This window comes from Myotis myotis, unplaced genomic scaffold (genome assembly GCF_014108235.1).
Source record: "Myotis myotis isolate mMyoMyo1 unplaced genomic scaffold, mMyoMyo1.p scaffold_m19_p_9, whole genome shotgun sequence".
Classification (NCBI taxonomy): Eukaryota; Metazoa; Chordata; class Mammalia; order Chiroptera; family Vespertilionidae; genus Myotis; species Myotis myotis.
The window spans coordinates 76,347,381-76,372,726 of NW_023416401.1; the positions used below are offsets into that span (position 1 = coordinate 76,347,381).

At 38.7% G+C, this 25,346-nt stretch overlaps 1 protein-coding gene across 6 annotated transcripts in view; it reads right to left on the reverse strand.

The window, feature by feature from the left end:
* The window catches only part of DZANK1 (double zinc ribbon and ankyrin repeat domains 1), a 62,899-nt gene that overhangs the window by 17,284 nt on the left and 20,269 nt on the right, over nt 1-25,346 (reverse strand). For all 6 annotated transcript variants that reach the window (XR_004970110.1, XM_036323509.1, XM_036323506.1 and 3 more), the window contains 9 exons: nt 24,585-24,670; nt 17,933-18,050; nt 15,869-15,982; nt 14,307-14,399; nt 8,664-8,786; nt 7,494-7,658; nt 6,042-6,246; nt 3,794-3,897; nt 1,758-1,832 (listed from right to left, as the gene is read on the reverse strand). Coding sequence is in view for 5 of the 6 variants with exons in the window: in XM_036323509.1 (XP_036179402.1) it covers nt 1,758-1,832; nt 3,794-3,897; nt 6,042-6,246; nt 7,494-7,658; nt 8,664-8,786; nt 14,307-14,399; nt 15,869-15,982; nt 17,933-18,050; nt 24,585-24,670 (1,083 nt within the window). In the remaining variant the exon portion in view is untranslated. The remainder of the gene's footprint in view (nt 1-1,757; nt 1,833-3,793; nt 3,898-6,041; nt 6,247-7,493; nt 7,659-8,663; nt 8,787-14,306; nt 14,400-15,868; nt 15,983-17,932; nt 18,051-24,584; nt 24,671-25,346) is intronic.

Here is a 25,346-nt window from a genome sequence, read left to right on the forward strand (position 1 = left end):
ATAATCACAATAGCCTCCCAACAAGTTCCTGCCAGCCCACCTTCCACGTGGCTGCCCACTCACCCTTTTTATAAGTAACTGTGTCCTGACTCTGCTTAAAACCTTTCTGTGTCTTGGAATTAGGTGGCAGGGTGGGGAGGCTTAGGCTGTAGAATTTAAATCCTGGTTCTATCACTTACTAGATTAGGGACCTTGGAAGAAGCAAGTTGCTTAAACTTCTCTGAGCCTTTCAGTTCCCTCACCCACAAAGTGGAAATATTATGACCTGCCTCAAAGGGATGTTGTGAAAGTAAAATGAGGTGAAACAGATGTTTATAAAATGAGGATAGATAATACATAGGCCAGGCTTGAAATCCTGTATCCATCCTACCCTCACGTGGATGCCTGCTCCTGCCATAGGGAATCACCTGCTACTTTCTGAACACAAAGTGCAGGCTAAGAAAAAACAGTGAGCCTGGGCATATTTACTCCCCTTCTACTTGATAGATACCATGTTGTAGATGCTATTGGTGCCCACCCAGTTCCCCCTAACTGGTCAACTGCTGCATGGGTTGCTAACAGCTCACAGCTGACCCCGTTCTCCTGCCCTCAGTAGTTGGGTGCTGCTTTACCATAGGAGTTATGCCCCGCCCCTCCCTGCCTCAACTGGGGACAACTGTGTGGTGTCATTCACAATCCAGAGCTCCTCGTGGATCCAGCTAAAGCCAGACATTACTTGTGACCACTTGCTCATTTAGCTCCTTCCCCTGCCTTGTCCCAAGTCCTTCACTCCCCTTCTCCTGAAATACCTCCCTGACCTAAGCTCTGCTCTGGCCACACCAGAAACATGGCATTTAGTGCTTTACTTGGTTTCAAAGCGCTTTCATATGCATTATCTCTTGGATATGCCCAGCCTCCCAGTGAGGTAGGCAGGGCCCATGAATCTATCTTAATTTTAAAGACAGCCCTAACCGGTTTGGCTCAGTGGATGGAGCGTCGGCCTGCGGACTCAAGGGTCCCAGGTTCGATTCTGGTCAAGGGCATCCCCAGTGGGGGGTGTGCAGGAGGCAGCTGATAGATGTTTATCTCACATTGATGTTTCTAACTCTCTATCTCTCTCCCTTCCTCTCTGTAAAAAATCAATAAAATATATTTTAAAAAATAAAATAAAGACATTGTTAACACCCTGCTGGGGATGGCCAGGACCTAATAAATAGGAGTTCCTCTCCTTTTCCTTGCCTTCTTTACCCATCTTCTCAATCCACTGATTCTTCTTTTGTATATTTTGACTTCTTGTCCAATGACATTTAAAGTTGCCAATATCACTTACACACTTACAGGTTCTGTGGCAATGCCCCAGTCACCATATAAGAGGGCAGATCAAAGGAAACATGGCCACAGCAGTTGGTTTCTCTTTTATAGGCAAACAGGTCAGAGTACATGTCAGCAAACAGTTTGTCAGTCTTTTCCCAAAGCAGTTGTATCACAGACCTGCCATCAGATGTCAGTGAAAAGAAATAAGGCTGAAAATCACAGGCCAATCGGGTGGGTGACAGTTCCTGTTCTCACTGTATCACTATGTGCCCGAAAGCTGGCTTCTCTCAAGCTTAGCTCGGTTATTTATTCAATTCCATGAAAGTGTTGGCCTAATTCAAGTTCCATGATATTTGAAACTTTTCCTTTCTATGAATTACACAGAAACACTTCAATAAATCATAAGCCATAATTTACTAGTTCAGTCAATTCCCCAATAAATAACTTCTGAAGGTTTCACTTACCTTGTTTGAGACTTGAACATAATTCAGCCTGATGCTAACTTCATAGCCATCTTCATGGACAGTAGCAGAAAGAAGCTTTTAAAAAAAGTATTAGAGAGGAGTCACAACTGTGGGTATGGAACTCAGTGCCCTGAGCTACAACAAAGAGATTCTGAGATGTTAAACTGTAAATTTAATCAAATATTTAATTAACACAAAATAAGGCAAAAGAGATAAACTGAACAAAAACTAGATAATATAGGACACAAACAGCAAAATGGCAGACACAAAACTAGCCATATTTATAATTTCATTAATTATAAGTGAACTAAATAAATACTCCAATTAAAGAGCAGAGACTGCCAGAATGGATAAGGAAGCAAGATCCAAATTTACACAAGAGACATGCTTTAAGTTTAATCAAGCCCGATGGCTGGATGCCACCACCTTGGAAAAGGTGTCCTGGGGGCCAGGTCTTGGCAATCAAAGGCAATGTATTATAGTTGAGCATCTTTCTCTGTAAGCAGTGGGAGGGATTTAGATCAAACCAGAGATCAGCAAATGCTTTAAGGATCATATGGTAAATGTTTTAGGTTTTGTGGGCCATAGAGTGTCTGTCATGAATATTCAGCATTGCCATTGTAACACAAAAGCAGCTACAGAAAATAAGTAAATGAATGAGTATAGCTGTGATCCGATAAAACTTTAAAAAATTGGATGGCAGGCCAGAACTGTCCCATAGGCCATAGTTTGCAGACTGCTGGATTAGGCAAAAAAAACTAACAAACCATCAAAATAGATGATCAAAGGAAATTGAGCAATATTTGACCATGAAATAGTTTCAGTGTTGGACTTCTAGTGGCAGAGGAGCAGACAGGTTGATTTTCAAAGGTTCCTCTAGTCTCGTGACAGAGGAACAGGTCCTCTTACAAGGTGTCTCTTTACAACAGCAGATAAAGGGCATGGTGTTTGGGATCTGACAGACCTGCTTCAAAGCCTGAATCCCCCCGAGACCTAGCAGTGCGGTCCTAGGGAAGTCACCAAACCTCTCTGAGCCAGTGTCTCTGGGTGTCAGGTAGGGTTTGTTCTGATTATCTACTGCAGTGTAAAAAATCCCAGACTCAGATGCATCAAACAACTCCCATTTTTATATGTTCATGGATTCCAATGGGGCCCAGCAGCAATGGCTTGTTTTTGTTCTATACGTCTGAGGTCTCAGCTGCAAAGACTCACATGGCTAGAGGTGGCTTCATGTTTGGGAACTGGAATGACCTAAAGTCTCATCACTCACTGCCTGGCTCCTGAGCCGGGATGACTCGAGGACTGAATTCATCTGGAGCTGCAGACAGGTGCACCTAATGTGACCACGCCATGGGCTTGGGCTTCTCACAGCAGAATGGCTGGGCTTCAAGGAGTTGTGAGATGAGCATGCCAAGCGAGAGGAAGCCATGTGCCTACATAACCACACCTTGGGACTCCCAGAGCATCATTTCTGACATATCTTGTCCAACAGTCACAAGCCCACCAGACTCAAGGTGAGGAGATATAGATTCCATCTTCTAACGGGAAGACTGTCGAAGAATCTGTGGCCATGTTTTAAAAACTGCCACAGTGGTAATACTCCTACCCTGAAGGTTTGTTTTGAGGCCTAGAGATGATAAACATGATACAGATATTGTTATATGGTTAAATCTCATAATTACTATTGATAATATAGTGTACGGTTTAAGAAGACAATTTGGCTGGATTAAACTATTCTGGGTCACTTAGCTCTGACCATCAGGATTTCCACAGCATGTGGCATCTAAAAGCATGAGATGCTCACAATTTACTGTCTTAGGTCAGGTGCCCAGGAGCAGACCCTAGGACAAGACTCATGTGCAGGTGATTTATAAAGGCAGTGCCTGCAGGGGAGGATAATAAGGAAATGTAGAAAGCAGGACAGCAAAGGGAAAGGAGCCAAGCAAAGTACAATTTCAGGTGAAATTGGCGGAGGGTACTTCAGTCTGATCCCGTGGGACACTGTGAGGTGGAAGTTCCATTCAGAGTCCACTCACCTTTCCCATCCTGGGCTCGGCAATCAAGGCCCGGAATTCAGAGTTGTTCTGAGTATAAGCCCTGAGGTGAGCAGAGATGTGATCCAACTGTTTTCTCCAGTATCCTAAAGAAGAGGAGAAACCCATCCACATGGTTAATTCTTCTGAGGCTAAGAAACAAAATGCTGATGTGGATCGTGTATTCTCAGAAAGGTTGTTTTCCTTTGCCAAACTTTGTGATGGTTTTTACTTACTTGAACCTCAGCTATGTACTATAAGTTCTATTTTTGTTCCCAGCTCCTTTTTACACATGATTAATTATAGAATATTCTAGAATCTTAAAAGAACATATTTTGATTGTTGCACATTGGGTCTTTTTCTTTTATTCTTTTAAAATTATGTTTAAATTAACCATATTGAGATATAACATTAGTAAAATGCACCTACTTATATTAAATGTACAATTTGAGTCCTGGCCAGGTGACTCAGTTGGTTGTAGCTTCATTCTATACACCAAAGGGTTGCGGGTTTGATTTCTAGTGAGGGCACATATCTAGGTCGCAGGTTTAATCCCTAGTGGGGTTCATACAGCGGGCAAGCGATCAATGTTTCCGTCTCTCTCTCTTTCTCTCTCTCTCTCTCTCCCTCTCTCTCTAACAACAAATCCTGGGTGAGTATTAACATATATATATATTTTTTTATAACCTGTATATAAAATTTACAATTTGAGTTTGGCAAATGTATACATCCCCATTAATATGTTGAACACTTGAACATCTCAATTACAAAAGACAAGCAACCAAATTTAAAAATGGAAAAACGATCTGAATAGACATTTCTCCAGAGAAAAAATATAATGGCCAACAAGCACATGAAAAGACAATATCATTAGTCATCAGGGAAACATTAAGTAAAAGCACAATGAGGGACCACGTCACACCTACGAGGATGGCGACAATGAAAATATAGTAAGTGTTGGCAAAGATGTGAGAAATTAGAACCCTCATACAATCTGGGCAGAATGTAAAATAGTGCAGCCACTTTGGAAAGCAGTATGGAAATGTTAAACATAATTTTATCATTTGGCCCAGCAATTGCACTCCTATGTATATACCCAAGAGAAATGAAAACATGTCCACAGAAAAACTTATACATAAATGTTCACAGCAGTATTATTCATAATAACCAAAAGGTGAACAAAACTCAAATGTCCATTAACTGATAAATGAAACTACAAAATGTCATAAATCCTTATAATAGATTATTATTCAGCTATAAAAAAGAATGAAAACCTAAAACATGCCAAAATATGGATGAGCCTTGAAAACATTATACTAGGTGAAAGAAGTCAGTCACAAAAGACCATATATGCTTCCCATTTATATAAAATGTCCAGAACAGATAAAAGCACAGAGAGTGGATTCATAGTTGCCAAGCACTTGGGAGAGGAGATGTGGGAAGTGACCGCTTAAAGAGAATAGGGTTTACTTTGGTGTGACAAAAAGTTCTGGACATAGAGTGGTGACGGTTGTATAATATTACTAATGTACTAAAGGTTGCTGAATTGTACACTTTAAAATGGTTAAGAGGGTGAATTGTTATGTCAATGTTACCACAATAACATAAAGAGATAATAGCAAACAGCAATAACAACACAGGTTAACATTTCTGCCATAATAGTAGAAGTCCATGTGTGCTATTTAATTTATAAACTAGAAGAGGGGACTGTGAGTCAAAACATCACAATACTAAAAGTTAAAGGAAGAGCAGTTTAATTCAAATGAAAATTCCTTTTAAAAAGAAAAATAAAGGAACTTATTTCTTATATATAAAAATAAATCTAAAGGAATTTTTTTTTCTAGATTTTAAAATGGAGAGAGACATATGGCCAGGACCTGAAAGAGGCCTCTATTAACTGAGAGTAATCCCCAGCCAACAGCCAGCAAGAAAACTAGAACCTCAGTCCTACAACTGCAAGGAACTGAATTTGGCCAGTAACTTGAATCATCTTGGAAGCAGATTCTTTCCCAGAGCCTTCAGGAAGGAATGCAGCCCACCTACCACCTGGATTTCCACCTTGTAAAGAGAGCAAGCAGAAAACCCAGCCACACCATGCCCAGACTACTGACCAATAGAAATGTGAGCTAATAAACAGATATTGCTTTAAGCTGCTAAAAAAAAAAAAAAAAAAATCTAAAGGAAGAAAAATTGAGATTTTCTTTCAAAGAGTGAGTTCCCTCCTGACAAGAAAGCATATTTTTATCCTCACCTCTTCCTGGGCTGACGGCTGTAAGGAGAGGCTTATGGTCACTCATTTTCTCCTGCCTCTGCTGATGGGAAGCCATTTCCAGTTCCTTTTTTGCTATCAGGTTGCCAGATGGGTAGAACAGGCCAGTGGTCTGTGTACCTACATTCTTCTTAGTCCCATCATGTTTGGGTAAAGGAACATTCAGGGACTGCCAGGCAGATCGGGACTACAAGTGAGGCAGAAACATAAAATATTATAATTTTATTAATCCTTCATATTACCCTCGGAAAACAATTGTAATCAGAAGTAAAAGTATCTCAAAAAACAACTGTATTTTAACCTAAAAGAGGGTTTTCAGCCCTTGCCTCATCTTCCTTGCTTCTGTTTTCCCAGCAACTCCTAGCCCCATCTCCTTAGCCATTTACTGTCTCAAATTCAGCAAATCCACTGATGTTCCCTGTTCTGCCTGAGGCCTGAAAGATATCTATCTTCCCAGCCCTACACTTCATTAAAGCACAGACTTTACTATCCATCCACACCCAATCTCTGGGCACCAATATTTCCTGTGAAATAGTCCCCTGCGTCTGGACCTGAGGACATAAGAGAACCAACATATAAGGTTATGTAGGTTGTGCACTGCATCTAAAGGGGTACTAGTCACATAGTGGACATGATATATTTGCATATTTATTAGGATAATTTTTATGGTGGATAGAAAATGTCTTTCTAACAAAATTAGTATATTATAATCAATTTCCAACAGATGGCACTCAAGTGTCTTCAGGAAAGATCACATTTGCACAAAGGTGCCATGTAGACTATTGGTAGTCCCAGGATGTACAACCCAATTTGGATTAAGAAGGCTATGAATTTCCTAAAAATTAACACAAAGTTACTAAGTGCATGTGCATTCTCTCTAATAATTATTCATTCTTCTAATGAAGAGATAAGAAGAAACCTGAAGTACTCATATAGCTTATAGAGAAATTCATGAAAGGCTAACACAAAGCTGGTGAGTGTTTAAGTCCTTCTGAAAATAACCCTGTGAAATTTTCCTCAATCCATGTCCAGTTTTTATAAATGGAAAAAGCAATTTTATATACCTGATCTAAGTTTCTAAAATATAAAAGAGCCTTGGGGAAAGTTCTTGGTGTGCTACATAAGACATTCAAGAGAAGTATTTCCTCTCTCATATATTTTAAATCCACTTCTCCTAAAAGATATTATATCTATTGCCTTGCAAATGCAATTAGACTTCAATCTATTGTAAATAAATGATATTTGATTTCTGAAGAAATCACTCAAGTGTTTAAAACCCAAATTAATTAATTTTATTTCCACACCTAGTTGAAAAATCCATGTGAAAGGTCTAAATGTTTTGGCTCTCTTCCCCTGGGTTGATTCATAGAGAAAAGCACACAAATTCACTTACAACCTCTTCCCAGGCACCAGTTCTTACAGTGGAGGCCTCACCTCGGCAAAAGGGCCCGGTTCTCCAGCAGCTAGAGCCCGGCTGTTGTCCACACTAAGTTTTGCCAAGGACTTCAGGTAAATACCACAGGAGCCACAGAATCGGGCAGATGGGTGATTGTTGGCCCCACATTTGAGGCAAACAGAGAAGCAGGTAGCAACGACAGGCTAGAGGACAGAAAATATTTTTATAATTTCATTTATATAGGGTCATACTTTTCCCATATAAATTATTTCCATATCAGTCATTAAAATAATACATGCCCATACCCTCCATCCTTGCAATTCTATCTTTTAGAATAAATGTGTATTTTATCCTATGGATGAACAAGTACACAAAGAAGTGTATTCAAGACCATTCCCTGAAGGATTGTGATTTTGGAGAAAACTGGAAACAACCTAAATGTCCAGCAATAGAGTATGGCCTAACTATATCATGGTACATTCAGACAGTGGAATATTATGAAACTGCTGAAAAGAAGGAGGAGGTTACTAACTAGATCAGCCGTGGGCAAACTACGGCCCGCGGGCCGAATCCGGCCTGTTTGAAATGAATAAAACTAAAAAAAAAAAGACCGTACCCTTTTATGTAATGATGTTTACTTTGAATTTATATTAGTTCACACAAACACTCCATCCATGCTTTTGTTCCGGCCCTCCGGTCCAGTTTAAGAACCCATTGTGGCCCTCGAGTCAAAAAGTTTGCCCACCCCTAAACTACCACCAGTTTACTTACTAATGCATTGAATAGCTGAAAGAACAGCTCACATACTGGATAACAAAGATTGCTTCTAGGGAGAGGAGCTGTGAGACTGGGATGAGAAGAAAGACTAACCCTTCACTAAATGTTTTGTATTATTTACATGAAACACTCAGATAAATAATTTTGAGTGCTTTATTTAAAAGGTAAGCAGACAATTCATAAAAGAAAAAATAACAACAGTCAACAAATGAATGAAAAAGTTTAATCTCAAAGAAATACAAATTAAAACAGCAATGAGAGACCATTCTTGATTTAAGAGAATTAATCATCCTGGTCTCCAGATTCTTAGGTACTAGGACCCAAATCCCAAGGTGTGATTTTAGCAAGGTCGTGGAAGAGGGGGAGCCTGGCTCTTTCTAGGATTGGGGTGAGGGGCCCTGCACCAAGAAGCTCAGTGTTAAAATACCCACCGTGGCTCCACACCAGTCACAGAAGAAAGCACCTGGGCGGTTCTGACGACCGCATTTGGAGCAGGAAATGGTCTCCCCTTTCAGAGTGGGCGCAGGACCAGCTTTATCTCCACTGCACATGGACTAGTGAACACAAGGGCATTGACAGGCAGATTAATACTTCTCCAGTCTCCCTCCCACAGAAAAGAAAAAAGCCCCAAATCAACACCAGGCCTGGAAATAAGGTATTTCCGCCCAAAAGAGAAAAACTATCCTAAGCTTCACCAATTAATAAATTAGTACAAAGAGCATGCATTCCTTCACAGAGAGTTGATGGAACTGCTGTCTTACGCAACGTAATATTCTTCAGTATCTTTACTAGCAGAGGCAGCAAGCCTACTGTTGATTTACTATACCAACATTAACAAAAAAAGAGTGTAAGGACAGCTGAGCTACCTAAGGTGTCACCATTGAAGTTTATCTTCTATCATTTGGGGTTCTGGTTTTGATCTGGAAATGTGAATTCATTTTCCCCTCCTGACACATGTAAAGAATTACTTTGGGAAGGGAGATAGAATTGTTTCATAAGAATTTCTGAGACTTTGATAGATAGACCTATATTAGAATCTTTGCTCCTACTACTTGCTTGCATTGCCTAGTAAAAGGTTTTCTCATCAAACAACTAAAGATGATATTCTTCATCATTGCTACATAGTTACCTACTATGTGCAGGCACTTCTGCACACTGCCCCTATACCCTCACATCAGTTCGCACAACAGACCTGTGAGGCGGATGCCATAATCATCTCTGTTTTACAGAAAGGGAAACTGATGCACAGATAGGGAAAGACCTAAGATTTGAACCCAGGCCCTGACTTTTACCCATGACTCCACAAATCCTTTTCTTTCTTTTTTTTTTTTTTAATATATTTTATTGATTTTTTACAGAGAGGAAGGGAGAGAGATAGAGAGTTAGAAACATCGATGAGAGAGAAACATCGATCAGCTGCCTCCTGCACATCTCCCACTGGGGATATGCGCGCAACCCAGGTACATGCCCTTGACCGGAATCGAACCTGGGACCCTTCAGTCCGCAGGCCGACGCTCTATCCACTGAAACAAACCGGTTTTGGCCACAAATCCTTTTCAATACAACAGCTTTCTCACAGGTCTATGGGGGGGATCCCCGATGACTAGTGAAAATTAAACATGTAAGAACAGTTAGCACAGGGTCAAGCTCCCTAGGTCAGTTTCCTTCCCTTCTCATCTTTCTTTCCACTAGATCCTGATTTCTTTAAGGAAAAGGACTACCATTTCACATTTTTTCCCTACCAGCATAGTGCCTGGTACCTTAGCACATGAGAGTCATTTAAATAGTTACTAAATGAAGGAATAAATCAATGAATAATTGATTCAATCAATAACTAAACATGGTATGGTCATACCTTCCATGTATATTACTACTAAGAATGCATACACTAGGTAAATGCTTTCTAAGGGCAATTTTTCCTCAAACATCATTATTTCAGTTAACTTTATTTGCCCAGCTCTATCCTGCTTTTCTTCGGGGACTGTTCTGTTATCCTAAAACAGACAGAGGCCACAGCAGCCCCCAACATCCAGAGACTGAGCAGGAAGATCTTATCTGTGTACACTGACCCTCAGCCCATTTCTGTGAAGTAGAGGGAGATGCCTTGGGACAAATCGAAATAGAAACCCTTTGCACACTTTTGCTTCAGACTTAAGTTTCAATTTATCCTGTTAAAAGAGAGTTTTGATAAAACTTGCCGACCTGGGTTTCTAAATATAAAGCCTTCAGATCTTTTGCTTAAATACCTCTACTATTTAAGCGAATTTTAAAAATATATGTTTTTATTGATTTTAGAGAGAGAGAGGGAGGGAGGAAGAGAAAAGAGAGAGAAAAATATCAATATGAGAGAAAAATATGTATTATGCCCTGGAATCGAACCGGTGACCCTTTTGGTAAATGGGACCACGATCAACCAACCCAGACATACCAGCCAGGACAAGTGAATTTTTAAAAATATAACAATGCTTTAAAAAAAGAAAAGTAATCTTACCACATTCAAATTAATGCTGCTAAACAAAGAAAAGGCATACAGCTATCAGATTGAACATGCACTGTTCCTTTAATGGCACTTCAATGATAAATACTCTCATTGTGACATCGAAACCCTGATATACTATTCAAATAGAAATACAACTTTGAAAACAAACTCAATTTTGTAATTGTTCATGAAATAGTTTTGTTGATAAGTGAGACCCAGAAACAACTACATTACTGACATATCAATTTATTTTACTATTTATATAAGAAGTCTAAGATGCTTGAGAAAATAAATTTTTGGTTGGCAATTTACTTCAATCTATCTGTAAGATCACCCCAAGAATTCCAAAGAACTAGTTCTCTTTGTTTATGCTTTTCCAATCTCACTATTTTTCTCTCTGGTGCCTTGGAAAATTATAAAGTGAAATTTCATGATGGGAGAGTGACATACAGTCTGAAGACAAGTTAATTTAGAGAGAAACAGATATCAGTTAACAAAATCCTACCCTAAAATTGCATCTGATTTGATTTGGGAATAAGTGGGTTTTCTTATTCAATTTGTCAGCTCATTAGCATGTTTTTAGTCTCAGTTCTGAAAACACACACACACACATATTATAAAGTCATCTTTGAAAAAAACTATAGATTTTCCTTCTGGTAATGATGGTGTAAGACCATACCAAATGATTCCACACAGAAAAGAACTCTAAAATCTGCTCTTAATGCAAATATAGGCACTGGAGAATGAACAGAAGCAGATAGACTCTTGCAGCAAGTACTTACAGGAGGAAAGGGGGTTATACAAAGTTAGTTTCCTTTTAGCCTGGTGCTAAGGACAGTCCACATAGTGCATGTAAAAAGGTAGGAAATGTACTTCTGGTTAAGAAAACCAAAAGCCTGAAGCAGAGTAATATTTGGCTACTGAAGAGGTAGGGGGCTCTCAGAAAGAAGACAGAGAAGATATCCCCAAATTCTGTGTACTCACATCTCTTTTTTTTTTTTTTTTTAATATATTTTTATTGATTTTTTACAGAGAGGAAGGGAGAAAGATAGAGAGTTAGAAACATCGATGAGAGAGAAACACTGATCAGCTGCCTCCTGCACATCTCCTACTGGGGATGTGCCCACAACCCTGGTACATGCCCTTGACCGGAATCGAACCTGGGACCCTTCAGTCCGCAGGCTGACGCTCTATCCACTGAGCCAAACCGGTTTCGGCCTCACATCTCTTACTGACCTGTGAACACACATGCACAGAACATTCAATGCAGCTCAGCTAAAGATGAAATATATAAACAAAGACCAAACTTTCTGCTCCTCTCTCTCTCTCTTTCCCAAATAAAACATATTTATTGGACTTTTAGTATCTTGAGTAATTTTAAATTGTATCTAGCATTATACATGTTAACTTGTGGTTCTTTTGGATTCTATTACTATTCTCCGATAAAAAGTGTTCGGTTTGTTATTGTTTTTGTTTGTTTGTTTTGTTTTTATTTAGCAGACAATTATACACTGAGTGGCCAGATTATTATGACCAGCCAGATTATTATGACCACCCCATCAGTACTCCATTGACACTTCCAAAAATACTGGAATATTGAAAACTTCCTAAGCAAATACTCTCAAGGTTTTATTATTATTATTATTATTTGCATAACTAATTCACTTCATTGTACTGATGGGGTGGTCATAATAATCTGGCCGGTCATAATAATCTGGCCACTCAGTGTATATATAGATGCCTGATAATACCAAGTTTTGGTGAGGATATAGAGAAACTGGAACCTCCGTATTTTGCTGGTAGGAATGCAAAATAGTGTGGCAATTTTGGAAAAAAGTGTGGCAATATCTTATAAAATTAAACATGAACTTAGGTAGTATCCAGGAATCTTACTCCTCAGCATTTACCCAAGAGAAATGAAAACTACGTCTACACAAAATTTTGAACGTTAATGTTCACAGCAGCATTATTTATAATAGCCTGACACCAGAAATGAACACAAGTGCCCATTATTTGGTTAATAGTTGTATTATATCCATTCTGTGGAATAGTACTCAATGATCAAAGTTATTAATACATACAACAACATGAATGAACCTCAAAAACATTGTGCTAAGTCAAGAAAATAAAATACAAAAGAACTACATACTTCCGTAAAAGGTAAAACCACAGTGTCAAAAACGATCGGAATTTTCTGGGGGTAGTGATTAGTGCAGCTCAAATGAAAGGGGCATGAGAAAACTTTTTAGGGTAATGAAATTGTTGTATATCTTCATTGTGGTAGTTTAAATGATTATGTATAATTACTGACATTTATTAACCTGTATAATTAAAGTGAGTGAGTTATATTGAATATAAATTATGCCTCAATAAAAATTGTAACAAAAAGAATTCCTTCAAATCAACTAATCTTATATTGTCAGTAATTAGACACAACCTTAAAAGACATCTTGTTCAACTCCCCTGTTATGGGGTTAACAAGTGTCTCCTCCAAAGAGATATGTCGCAGTCCTAACCCCCAGCACTTCAGAATATGCACTTATTTGAAAATAGGATCTTTATAGAGGTAATCAAGTTAAAATGAGGTCATTATGGTGGTCAAAAGAGAAGTTTAGACACAGAGACAGACACACAGAGGCAAGAAAATGTGAAGACACACAGCGAGAAGGTGGCCATGTGGCTGAAGTGATTCATGTACCGGCCAAGGGAAGCTTGACGCTAGGAGAGAGGCATGTACAGTACTTTCCCTAGAGCTTCAGAGGAAGTGTGGTGTTGCCGACACCTTGATTTTGGACTTCTGTCCTCCAGAAATGTGAGATGATAAATTTCTGTTGTTTTAAGCCACTCAGTTTGTGGTGCTTTGTTTTAGCAACCGCAGAAAAACCAACACATCCCCATTTGATACTAACCATATTGGCCACGGTAATCATCACCCATTTGTCCAGTTTCCCAAGGAATCTCTCTTGAAAACAAATCCCCCAAAGTGTCAAGTTTTTCCCTTCTAAGTGGCTAGGAAATAGCGACTTCTTTTAGTATTGTTAGGCCAGGGCAAGAGTCACTTGGAAGTAATTTTTAAAGCCTCATCTTCATCAGAAATATTTTATAACATAAAACAGATCATCTAAACTGAACCCATTTGCTCTACTTAAGTTGCATACACTCCTATTCCTTCATCTTAAACGCTCGAATTAGGCTGGTAGGAAAGCCAGAAGTGGGTGCTGGCAGTGTTCTCAATTTCAAAAAATAGCATGGTACAGTTAAAGACATACCTGACTATAAATGAAAGTGAATGGATTCATTAACCAATGGCTGCTGCCAGCCTTCCATGCAAAGTTAGTAAATAAAATGGTAAGAAATTGTAGATTTTATTGAATCCCCATGAAGACTTTGAAAACAATTTTGTATTGGTAAATATATAAAGATCTCTTCACATTTGGAAACATTGCTTTCTGTTTACCATGAGAGGCTTTTTTGTTGCTGTTCTCTCTCCCTCCTCCCACCTCCTTCCTGCTCTGAAGATTATATTTATTCATTATCATTAACACTGAACCTTAGCAGCCACTAAATATAGGACAGGCACATGCAATCAACCTACCTCCTTTGATGAAGGCAGGGTGCTCTCACAGGTGAGGCAGTATTTCAGGTAAGGATGATTCCCTGTGCCACAGGTGCGACAGATTACCTTCTCCTTGAAAACAGAAAATACAAAATTCGTGTTCTTCTGAGCAAAAAACTGTGCAAACAGAGGCATGAAGCCACTTTAAGAACAAGATTAAAAGTCAACATTAATTGCAATGTTCAAGTTTAAATATATGAAGTAAAAAGTTGTCTAAGTTAGCTGTAGTGCAATTTGTCTTCTAAATCCATGTTCAGAGAACACATTTCTATGTATTCCTTTTTTTTTTAGGTTTTTTTTTTTCTCTCTCTCTCTTTTCCTTTTTTTCCCCAGTCCCTCCATCGCCCCTGATAGCTGTCCGCATGCTCTCTATGACTGTCACTATTTTGCTTGTTAGTTCATTTTGGTCATTAGATCCCACATTTTAATTATGTTAATTCTTCCTATCCATGAACACAGTATATGCTTCCACTTCTTTGTATTTTCTTCAATTTTTTTCTTCAGTGTCTTATAATTTTCCAACTACAGGTATTTTGCATCCTTAAGTTTATTCCTAGGTACTTTATTCTTTTTGAAACAATTGTGAATGGAATTTTTTTCTTAGTTTCCCTTTCTGATACTTCATTATTGATGTATAAAAAGCCAACTGATTTCTAGATATTTATTTTGTATTCTGCTACTTTCCTGAATTCATTTATCCATTCTAGAATGTTTTTGGTGGAATCTTTAGGGTTCTCTATGTACTGCATCATGTCATCTGCAAATAATGACAGTTTTACTTCCTCCTTTCCAATTTGGATGCCTTTTACTTCTTTTTCTTGTCTGATTGCTGTGGCTAGTACTGTATTGGTAAATATATAAAGTTCTCTCCACATTTAGAAACATTGCTTTCTGTTTACCATGAGAGGCTTGGTAATAAGACTGGTGAAAGCAGATATCCCTGTCTTGTTCCTGTTCTTAAGGGAAATGCTTTTAGTTTTTGCATATTAAGTCCGATGTTGGCTGTGGGTTTGTCATAAATGGCCTTTATTATATTGAGGTATGATGCCTCTATTCCCATTTTGCTGAGAGTTTTTTGTTTGTTTTTTTGTTAATCCTCACCCAAGGATATTTTTCCATTGATTTTTAGGGAGAGTATTAGAGGAAAAGACATCGATTAGTTGCCTTTTGCACAAGCCCCAACCAGGGCCCAAGGCAGGGAGGAGCCTGCAACCAAGGTACGTGCCCTTGAACGGAATCAAACCCAGGACCCTTTGGTCTGCAGGCCGATGCTCTATCCACTGAGCTGAACCAGCTAGGACTTGCTGAGAGTTTTTATCATTAATGGCTGCTGGATATATATTCTTCTTAACATGATAGATCCTGTTGATAAGTTAAACTTTCGGACAACATGCCTTTCCAAAAATTCGAGTGGATTTTGTTCACAGATATTGGCTTATCACTTGTTAGCCAATTCCATCAACTGAAGAAAGACAATTAATTGTTCAAACATTACTTTCTATATATTTTATTCATGTTTTTACAAAATCGCATTTCATTACCTTCAAGTGGAAGCCGGCCGGTGGTTGCATCTGCAGAGCAAGAGGAGCCTCACATACCACACAGAAGGAAGTGTTCATGGGCACCATGCTTCCACATTCTGCACACAAGCCCAACTGGGCAAAGAAAGAGATCAAGTTTGTCATGGGATGCAAAAACTGAAGGTATAAGTAGATCATAGAATGTAAGGTTTAATTTGCTTTTGTAAAAACATTTTTTTAGTAATTACCTCTATTCTTATTTTTTCATATGAAGATTAAAACCATGTTTATTTTAGAAAACAGAGATATAAAAAGAAAGAAAGAAGAAAGAAAGAAGAAAGAAAGAAAGAAAGAAAGAAAGAAAGAAAGAAAGAAAGAGGGAGGGAGGGAGGGAGGGAGGAAGGAAAGAAGGAAGGAAGGAAGGAAGGAAGGAAGGAAGGAAGGAAGGAAGGAAGGAAGGAAGGAAGGAAGGAAGGAAGGGAGGAAGGGAAGAAAGAAAGAAAGAAGAAAGAAAGAAAGAAAGAAAGAAAGAAAGAAGAAAGAAAGAAAGAAAGAAAGAAAGAAAGAAAGAATCCTCCAGCACAAAACAGTGATAAATCCTCTCTCCAAAAAAGCAATTAAAAAGTTGGTAAAATTGTTAAAAACAACCATTTCGGACTCAGAACATCAACCAAAGACAGACAACAGACTGAAAAGTACTTAAACTTCAAACAGGAACACTACAAGTCTGCGTGGTTCTTGCATGGGGCCACTCCTATCCCCGTCTGGCTTTATCGGCATGGTAGCTCCAGCAGGGCAAGGCAGGCTGTGAAAACCACAGGCTTTGTAACTATGGTGAACAGGGCTCACTTGATTTGGAGCACTTCTAAGGTTACAATCTCAGTGGCAAGCAAAGAGGGTGGGTCAGTGGCTCCACTATTTTGAGACTGTGGTTCTGTTTAGGGCAATCAATGAACCAGCAAGTAGCCAGGAATTTAACGGGTAGTTTGAGGAAGTAAGTCAACCATAGGGGAACAGTCAAGGTGTTGGTAAGGCCACGCTCTCTCTGAAGCTCTAGGGAAGGCACCATTCCACACCTCTCTCCTAGCTTCTGGTAGCCTCAAGCTTCCCTTGGCCTGTGGACGTATCACTCCAGTCAGCTCTCCACATACCTTTAGTTGATCGGAGGCTGTGTGCATGTGCAGCATAAACCAGAGTGGGTCCATGCCACCCACTCATCCCTGTCTATACATGGAGATACAATAGAGCTCAGCGTAAAGTAAAAGCTGGGGCAGATTTGAAAACAGCCTGAAGATGGAATGCTCTACCACATACCTTTAGTTGACGGAGGCTGTGTGCATGGCCAGAAATTGTGCTCAGATACCTCGATCTAGTAAGGCTTCCACTCTCTACTGATATATCCACTTATGACCATCTTTTATCCTTAGGATCTACCTTTTTTAAATGTTCATTTTTCACATTCATTGTCATTTCACAGATCCTTTTATTCCCCCCAAAAAACAAAAATATCAAGGAATCAAGGATGAATGTGTTTTGGTGAAGGTATTAATTTTTAGTAAGCCAACTATGTTTTCTAACTAACTGCAAATTTAGTAGTAAGATAATATGAATTATTATCAATACTTGGCTAAAACTTTTAAATTTAGATATACTAATTTATCTTTAGCCTATATAAACAGCTTCTTTGGACAAAATGATGTATTTTATGACTATATATAGGCTTATAATTAATACATCTGATTTATTTCTAGAATATAATTCCTTATTATACCCAGATTATGGACAGAAATATCACATAAGTAGGAAATTAATATCTATCCATTTATGCATCATTGAAACAATAAGATTTCACTCTTTTTGAGCCTGTGCTTCTACAAGGCCACACACCAAAAAAAAATTTTTTAAGTGGCATTGCAAGCAAGTTTTTTCATTCCTAAGTAAGGAGTCAGACAGTAAGAGTTTAACCTGCCAGTAATATTTTCAACAAGTATGTTTGTGGTTTGTGCATGCCAGGTACTATTCTACTGCTGCAAATAAAGATCAGATAACCCAATGAAAGAAACTTTTAAGGACTCTGCTGCTCACCTGAGCTCCTTCTGAGGGTGAGAGACGACAACCAAATACAGGTGGAACAGGAAAGCCACAATCTTGACAGAAGCGAACCAAGGGATCAGACGGGCGAAGGGCGAGGCACTGGGCACACCTACAACAGAAGAGGTTCCTGATTGGTCATGTACTGATGGGTTCACATTAAGAAGTCAGGTGAAAATCTAAAAGTGTTCAAGAATCTTTAAAAATGAAAAAAAGTAAAATACTCTCATGGGCTATGGAACAAGTTCTCTAGTCATTTTATTACAAAGTGGACTCAAGCTGGAACCACTGGTACCCTTCACCTATAGGCCATCTCACTTCCTGAATGCAGCTGAAGTTAGCAGCAGCCTAGAACCCACTTCTTGTGGGGTTCTGACTTGTCCTATCACATTGGATTGGCACTAGATTTGTGAGGATAAGCCAAGGGAATTCTAGTAATGTCTACATTGCACTTTTCTAACTTTCTACCTGAGCATTGAGCCCAGTCTGTGTGACTCTCTGGGGGTCACTGTCAGTTAAGCTCTGCCTTTGTCTCCACTCACCTGGTTAGAGTTCTAAGGCCCTGCCCCAGCAATATCTATCCCAGTTTCCTGGGCAGATGTATCCCATCATTTAGCCCTCACCAACCTACCTGGGTTCTGAATATCAGCCAAAGTGAGAGCATTGACAAAATTCAGCATTCTTTTATTATTAAAAGCATTGAATAAACTAGTAACAAAAGAAAACATCCTCAACATGCTAAAGATAACATACAAACACCCCAGAGCTAACATCATACTCAGTGGTGGATGACTGAAAGCTTTCCCCCTATGACCCACATTCACTGTTTCTATTCAACATAGTATTGGAAGTTCTATACAGAGCAATGAGGCAAGAAAAAAATAAATAAAAGGCATTCAAACTAGAAAGAAAGAAGTAAAATTATCTCTGTTCATGGATGATAGGATCTTATATGTAGAAAACCCTAGAGAGTACACCTAATAAGAAAATTTAGAAAAGTGGTAGGATAAAAAAATCAACACACAAATATCTGTTGTATTCCTATGAACAATTTGAAAAGGAAATTAAGAAAACAATTCTATTTATAATAGTATCAGAAAGAATAAAATATTTAGGAATCAATTTAACCAAGGAGGTAAAAAACTTGTACAATGAAAGCTATAAAACTTCTCAGAAAGAAATTTTAAAAACATAAATAAAAGGATAGACATCCTGTATTCATGAATCAGAAGACTTACTATTAAGATGAAAATACTAACTAAAGCAATCTATAGATTCAATGCAATCCCTATTAAATTCTCAATGACTTTTTTTGCAGAAAGAAAACTTATCCTAAATTCATATGGAATCTCAAGCACTCTCAATAGTCAATACAGTCTTTAAAAAGAACAACAAAGTTGGATGACTCACACTTCCTGATTTCAAAATTTACTACAAAGCTAACTAATACATGAAGTATTGTTTTAACAGAAGAACAAACATATGGACAAATGGAATAGAATAGAGAGCCCAGAAATACCCAGTATACCTTTGCATATATGGTCAAATGATATTTGGTGAGGGTCTGAGCGCCATTCAATGGGGAAAGGACAGTCTTTCTGACAATGGTGCTACGAAAACTGGATATCCACATGCAAAAGAATGAAATTGGAACCCCACTTACAACATATACAAAAACTAACCCAAAGTGGATCAAAGACCTGAATGTCAGAGGTAAATCTATAAACCTCTTAGAAGAACTCATAAAGGACAAGCTTCATGACACTAGATTTGGCAATGATTTCTTAAATATGCCATCCAAAGCATAGGCAACAAAAGAAGAAATAGATGCCCGGCTGGCGAGGCTCAGTGATTGAGCGTTGACCTATGAACCAGGAAGTCACGGTTCAATTCCCAGTCAGGGTACATGCCCAGATTGCAGGCTTGACCCCCAGTGTAAGGCGTGCAGGAGTCAGCCAATCAATGATTCTCTCTCATCATTGATGTTTCTATTTCTCTCTCCTTCTCACTTCCTCTCTGAAATCAATAAAAATATTTAAAATTTTTAAATTTAACTTAAAAAAACCTTTTGTGTATCAAAGGACACTAACAAGGGAGTGAAAAGACAACCTACAAATGGGAGAAAATATTTCCAAATAATATATCTGATAAAGGATTAATGTCCAGAGTATATAAAGAACTCCTAAACTTAAAACTCAAACAACCTATTAGAAAATGCGCAAAAGACTTGAATAGACATTTCTCCCAAGAAAATATACAAATATCCAAGAAACACATGAAAAAAAGCTCAATATTACTTGCCATTCTGGAAATGTAAATCAAAACCACAATGAAATACCACTTTATACTCATTAGAATGACTATTATCAGAAAAATAAAAAATGAGTACCAGTGAGAGTCTGAAAAATTGAAACCCTTGTACATTTCTGATGAAAACGTGAAATGATGCAGCTGTTGTAGAAAACTGTTTGGAATTTCCTCAAAAAGTTAAACATAGAATTGCTACATAACCCAGAAACTCCACTCTTAGTCAAATACCCAAATGAATTGAGAGCAAGGATTCAAAACAGATACTTGTGCATCAATGTTCATAACAGCATTATTCAAATAGACAAACAGTGGAAATGATTCTATTAACAGATAAATGGATTAACAAACTGTGATATATACACACAATGAAATATTATTTATCTTTAACTAGAGGCCCAATGAACGAACTTGTGCAAGGGGCTCTGCCCTCACAGCCCCAGCTGCCTCGTTGGCTGTCCCGCCCACTGGTCGTTCCAGAAGGTCGTTCCAGAAGGCCGTTCCAGAAGGTTGTTCTTCCATCTGGCCTATTTAGCATATTAGCTCTTTATTACATAGGATAAGAAATGAAATTCTGATACATCCATGATAACATGGATGAACCTCGAAAACATTATCCTAAGTGAAATCAGACACAAAAGAACAAATGTCTGATTCCACCTACATGAGGTAAGTAGAATAGACAAAGTCATAAAATCAAAAAGTAGAACAGAGGTTACCAGAGACTGGAGAGAGGGAGTAATGAGGAGTTATTGTTTAATGGGAACGAGGTTCTGTTTAGAATGACAAAATAGTTCTGGAAATGGATAGTGAAGATGGTTGCACAACATTGTAGATGTACTTAATGCCATGAAATTTTACACTTAAAATGCTAAATTTTATTTATGTATATTTAAGCACAATAAAAAGTATAAAGGACCACAAAAATCATTATCTATATAATAAAAGCCTAAGCAACCATTATGGCGGAATGACTAGAACGACCGGTCACTATGATGCGCATTGACCATCAGGGGCAGACGCTCAATGCAGGAACTGCCCCCTGGTGGTCAGTGTACTCCCACAGGGGGAGCACCACTCAGCCAGAAGCCAGGCTCACAGCTGGCAAGCACAGCAGCGGTGGCGGGAGCCTCTCCCACCTCCACAGCAGTGCTAAGGAGCAGCGAGCCAAGCAGCAAGGAACAGAGAGCAGGCAAGCAGTAAGGAGCAAGGGGTCCCGGACATCCCCCAAGAGGTCCCAGACTGTGAGAGGGCGCAGACCGAGCTGAGGGACCCCCCTCCCCAGTGCACGACTTTCATGCAACGGGCCTCTAGTATAAAATAAAAGTAATAATGTATTATGGGTTCATAGTATTTGTAAAAGTAAAATGTATTTGTGTTTTGTGCATGCCAGGTACTATCAATAGCACAAAAGCTATTGATATTCAGTTATTGGAAATATACTGTCATAAGGTTCTTATGCTATATATTAAGTATTATAATATTACTTGAAGGTAAACTATGATAAGTTTAAAAAGTACACATACTATAAACTCTAGAGCAACCACTAAAAAAAGTTATTGCTAATAAACCAACAAAGGAGATAAAATGGAATCATAAAACATACCAATTAATCCAAAAGAAGGCAGAAAAAAAAGGCAACAAATAAAAAATAAGATAAACAGAAAACAAATAGCATGATGGCTGATTTAAATTCAAACATATCAATAAGTAAAATAAATAGGCTCTCAACATCTCAATTAAAATACAGGGATTACCATATATAATTTTTAACAAAGCAAGTCCTAAAACACCAAAAGATACATGATGCAAACATCTTGAGAAAAACGGAGTGGCACCAGAACAGGCATACACAGAAATAAATCCATGCCTTTATGGTCAATTAATATTTGACAAAAGAAGCAAGAAGATACAATGGGGTAAAGAGAGTCTCTTTAATAAATGGTGTTGGAAAAATTGGACAGATACATACATACAAATGAAAGTAGACCACCAACTTACACCATACACAAGAATAAACTCCAAATGGATAAAAGACTTCAATGTAAGTCACGAAACCATAAAAATCCTAGAACAAAATATAGGCAGTAAAATCTCAGACATCTTTCATAGTAATATTTTTGCTGATATGTTTCCTAGGGCAAGGGAAATACAAGAAAAAAATAAACAAATGGGACTTGCATAGAACTAAAAAGCTTCTGCATAGCAAAAGAAACCATCAATAAAATGAAAAGGGAACCCACAATAAGGGAGATGATATTAGCCAATGATATATCTGATAAGGGGTTAATTTCCAAACGATATAAAGAACTTATACAACTTAACACCAAGAAGGCAAACAATCCAATTAAAAGAAAAAGGGCAGGCCCTAACCGGTTTGGCTCGGTGGACAGAGTGTCGGCCTGCTGACTCAGGGGTCCTGGGTTCGATTCCGGTCAAGGGCATGTACCTTGGTTGCGGGCACATCCCCAGTGGGGGGTATGCAGGAGGCAGCTGATCGATGTTTCTCTCTCATCGATGTTTCTAGCTCTCTATCCCTCTCCCTTCCTCTCTGAAAAAAAAAAAAAAAAAAAAAAAGGGCAGGCCCATTGCACCCCACCCACGCGGGCCATTGGGCCGCTGGTCCCCACTATCCTCCCAGCCATTCTCACCTCCACCCTCATTCTCCATCAGGGTACCCCCTCACCGCCGGCCACCCCCCTGGCTCCGCTACACTCCCCCCTTGACCTCAGCGCCACTTCCCTTCAACTACACCCGCTTCCCACCCGCCCCACAAAAAAAAAAAAAAAAAAAAAAAGGGCAAAGGATCTAACTAGACACTTCTCCAAAGAGGACACACAGATGGCCAATAAATATATGAAAAAATGTTGAATGTCACTAATCATCTGAGAGATGCAAATTAAAACTACAATGAGCTATCACCTCACACCTGTTAGAATGGCTACCATCAATGAGTCAACAAACAACAAAGTGCTGGTGAGGATGTGGAGAAAAGGGAACCCTGGTTGGTGGGAATGCAGACTGGTGCAGCCACTGTGGAAAATAGCATGGAGTTTTCTCAAAAAATTAAAAATAGAACTGCCTTTTGACCCTGCATCCCATTTCTGAGAATATATCCTAAGAATTCTGAAACACCAATTCAAAAGAATATATGCACTCCTGTGTTCACAGCAGCCTTATCTACAATAGCCAAGATCTGGAAACAGCATAATGCCCATCGGTAGATGAGTGGATAAAAAAGCTGTGGTACATTTACACAATGGAATAGTATGTGGCTGTAAAAAAGAAGGAACTCTTACCCTTTGTGACAGCATGGATGGACCTGGAGATTATTATGCTGAGTGAAATAAGCCAGTCAGAGAAAGACAAATACCATATGATCTCACTTATATGTAGAATCTAATGAACAAAATAAACTGATGAACAAAATAGAAACAGAGGCATGGATACATGGAATAGACTGATAGCTATCAGGGGTAAGGAGGAAGGGGGTACTGGATGAAAGAAGGTGAAGGGATTAGCTAAAGAATATATATGCATAACCCATAAACTACACAACAGGGGGGTATGGCCAGGCAGGCAAAGGGGTGGGGTGAGGGGGAGTGGAAACATCTATAATCGTGTCAACCATAAACAGAAAAAAATGTTTAATACATGCAAAACATGGACAAATCTCAAAATAATTAAGCTGAGCCGAAACCGGTTTGGCTCAGTGGATAGAGCGTCGGCCTGGGGACTGAGGGGTCCCGGGTTCGATTCCGGTCAAGGGCATGTACCTGGGTTGCGGGCACATCCCCAGTGGGAGATGTGCGGGAGGCAGCTGGTCGATGTTTCTCTCTCATCGATGTTTCTAACTCTCTATCTCTCTCCCTTCCTCTCTGTGAAGAATCAATAAAATATATTTTTTAAAAATAATAATAATAATAATTAAGCTGAGTTAAAGAAGCTGGCAAAAAAGAAAAGTACATACAGAAACATTCTAGTTACATATGGAATGAAATGCAAACTAAGCTACGGTGACAAGAAGCAGATCAACAGTTGCCTGGGGATAAGGAAAGGCACAGGAGAGAAATTTCAAAAGGGTACACACTTTTGGAGGTAATAGATTTGTTTATTTTCTTACTGTGGTGATAGTTTCAGAGTTATATTCATATGTCAATTGTACTCATTAAATAAATGCAGTTTATTGTATGCCAATTATGCCTTTAAAATCTGTAAAAATTTAATAAAACACAGTTAGGGGTAAGCAAACACCATTATGTTCCATCCTTAAATTCTTTTTGACCATAATGTGTCGTAGAAGGATTTAAGAAACAGTAAAGAGAATGAGATTACTTACTTGAGAAAGTCTGTCTCCCTTTGAATTCTCATGATCTCTGTAGCTGTCAAACTCGGATGGCCAGTTATGTGTGCAAAACTAGGGAACTAAAAGTAAGAATATAACAGAATCTTGGTAAAAGCTGTGGTATAGTAAAATTTCACTACAAACTGTAATATTTTGTCTTACATCCAGCATCCACCCTTCAAAAATCAAGATTGGGGAAGTCATAGTTAATGATTATCCCAGTACCCACCATTAAAAAATTAAAGTGCTAGTCATAATCATATATGTATATTACATTAAAAACCATTAAAAACGTAAGTTTAGGCCTGGCTGGTGTGGCTCAGAGTGGTTAGAGTGTGGGCCCTGCACACTGAAAGGTCGGGGGTTCAATTCTTGGTCAAGGGCATGTACCTGGCTTGCAGGTTCATCCCCAGCTCTGGTTGGGATACATGTGGGAGGCAACCAATCCATGTATCTCCCTCACATTGATGTTTGTTTCTCTCTCTCTCTCTCTCTCTCTCTCTCTCCCCGCCTCTTTCCCCCACCCCCTTTTCTCCCTCATTCTTCCTCTAAAAAAATCAATGGAAAAAATATCCTTGGGTGAGGATTAACAAAAACACAAAAAAAAACATAAATTTACAAGAAAAGATATCTGAATTTACCATCAGACGGACCCGATTTCAGTATTTAAACCTAAGTTAGCTCTATTTTCTCAAAGATTATATCCCTAGGAAACTCAAAAGGACTCACCTAAAGAATAAATGCAGCAACTTTCTG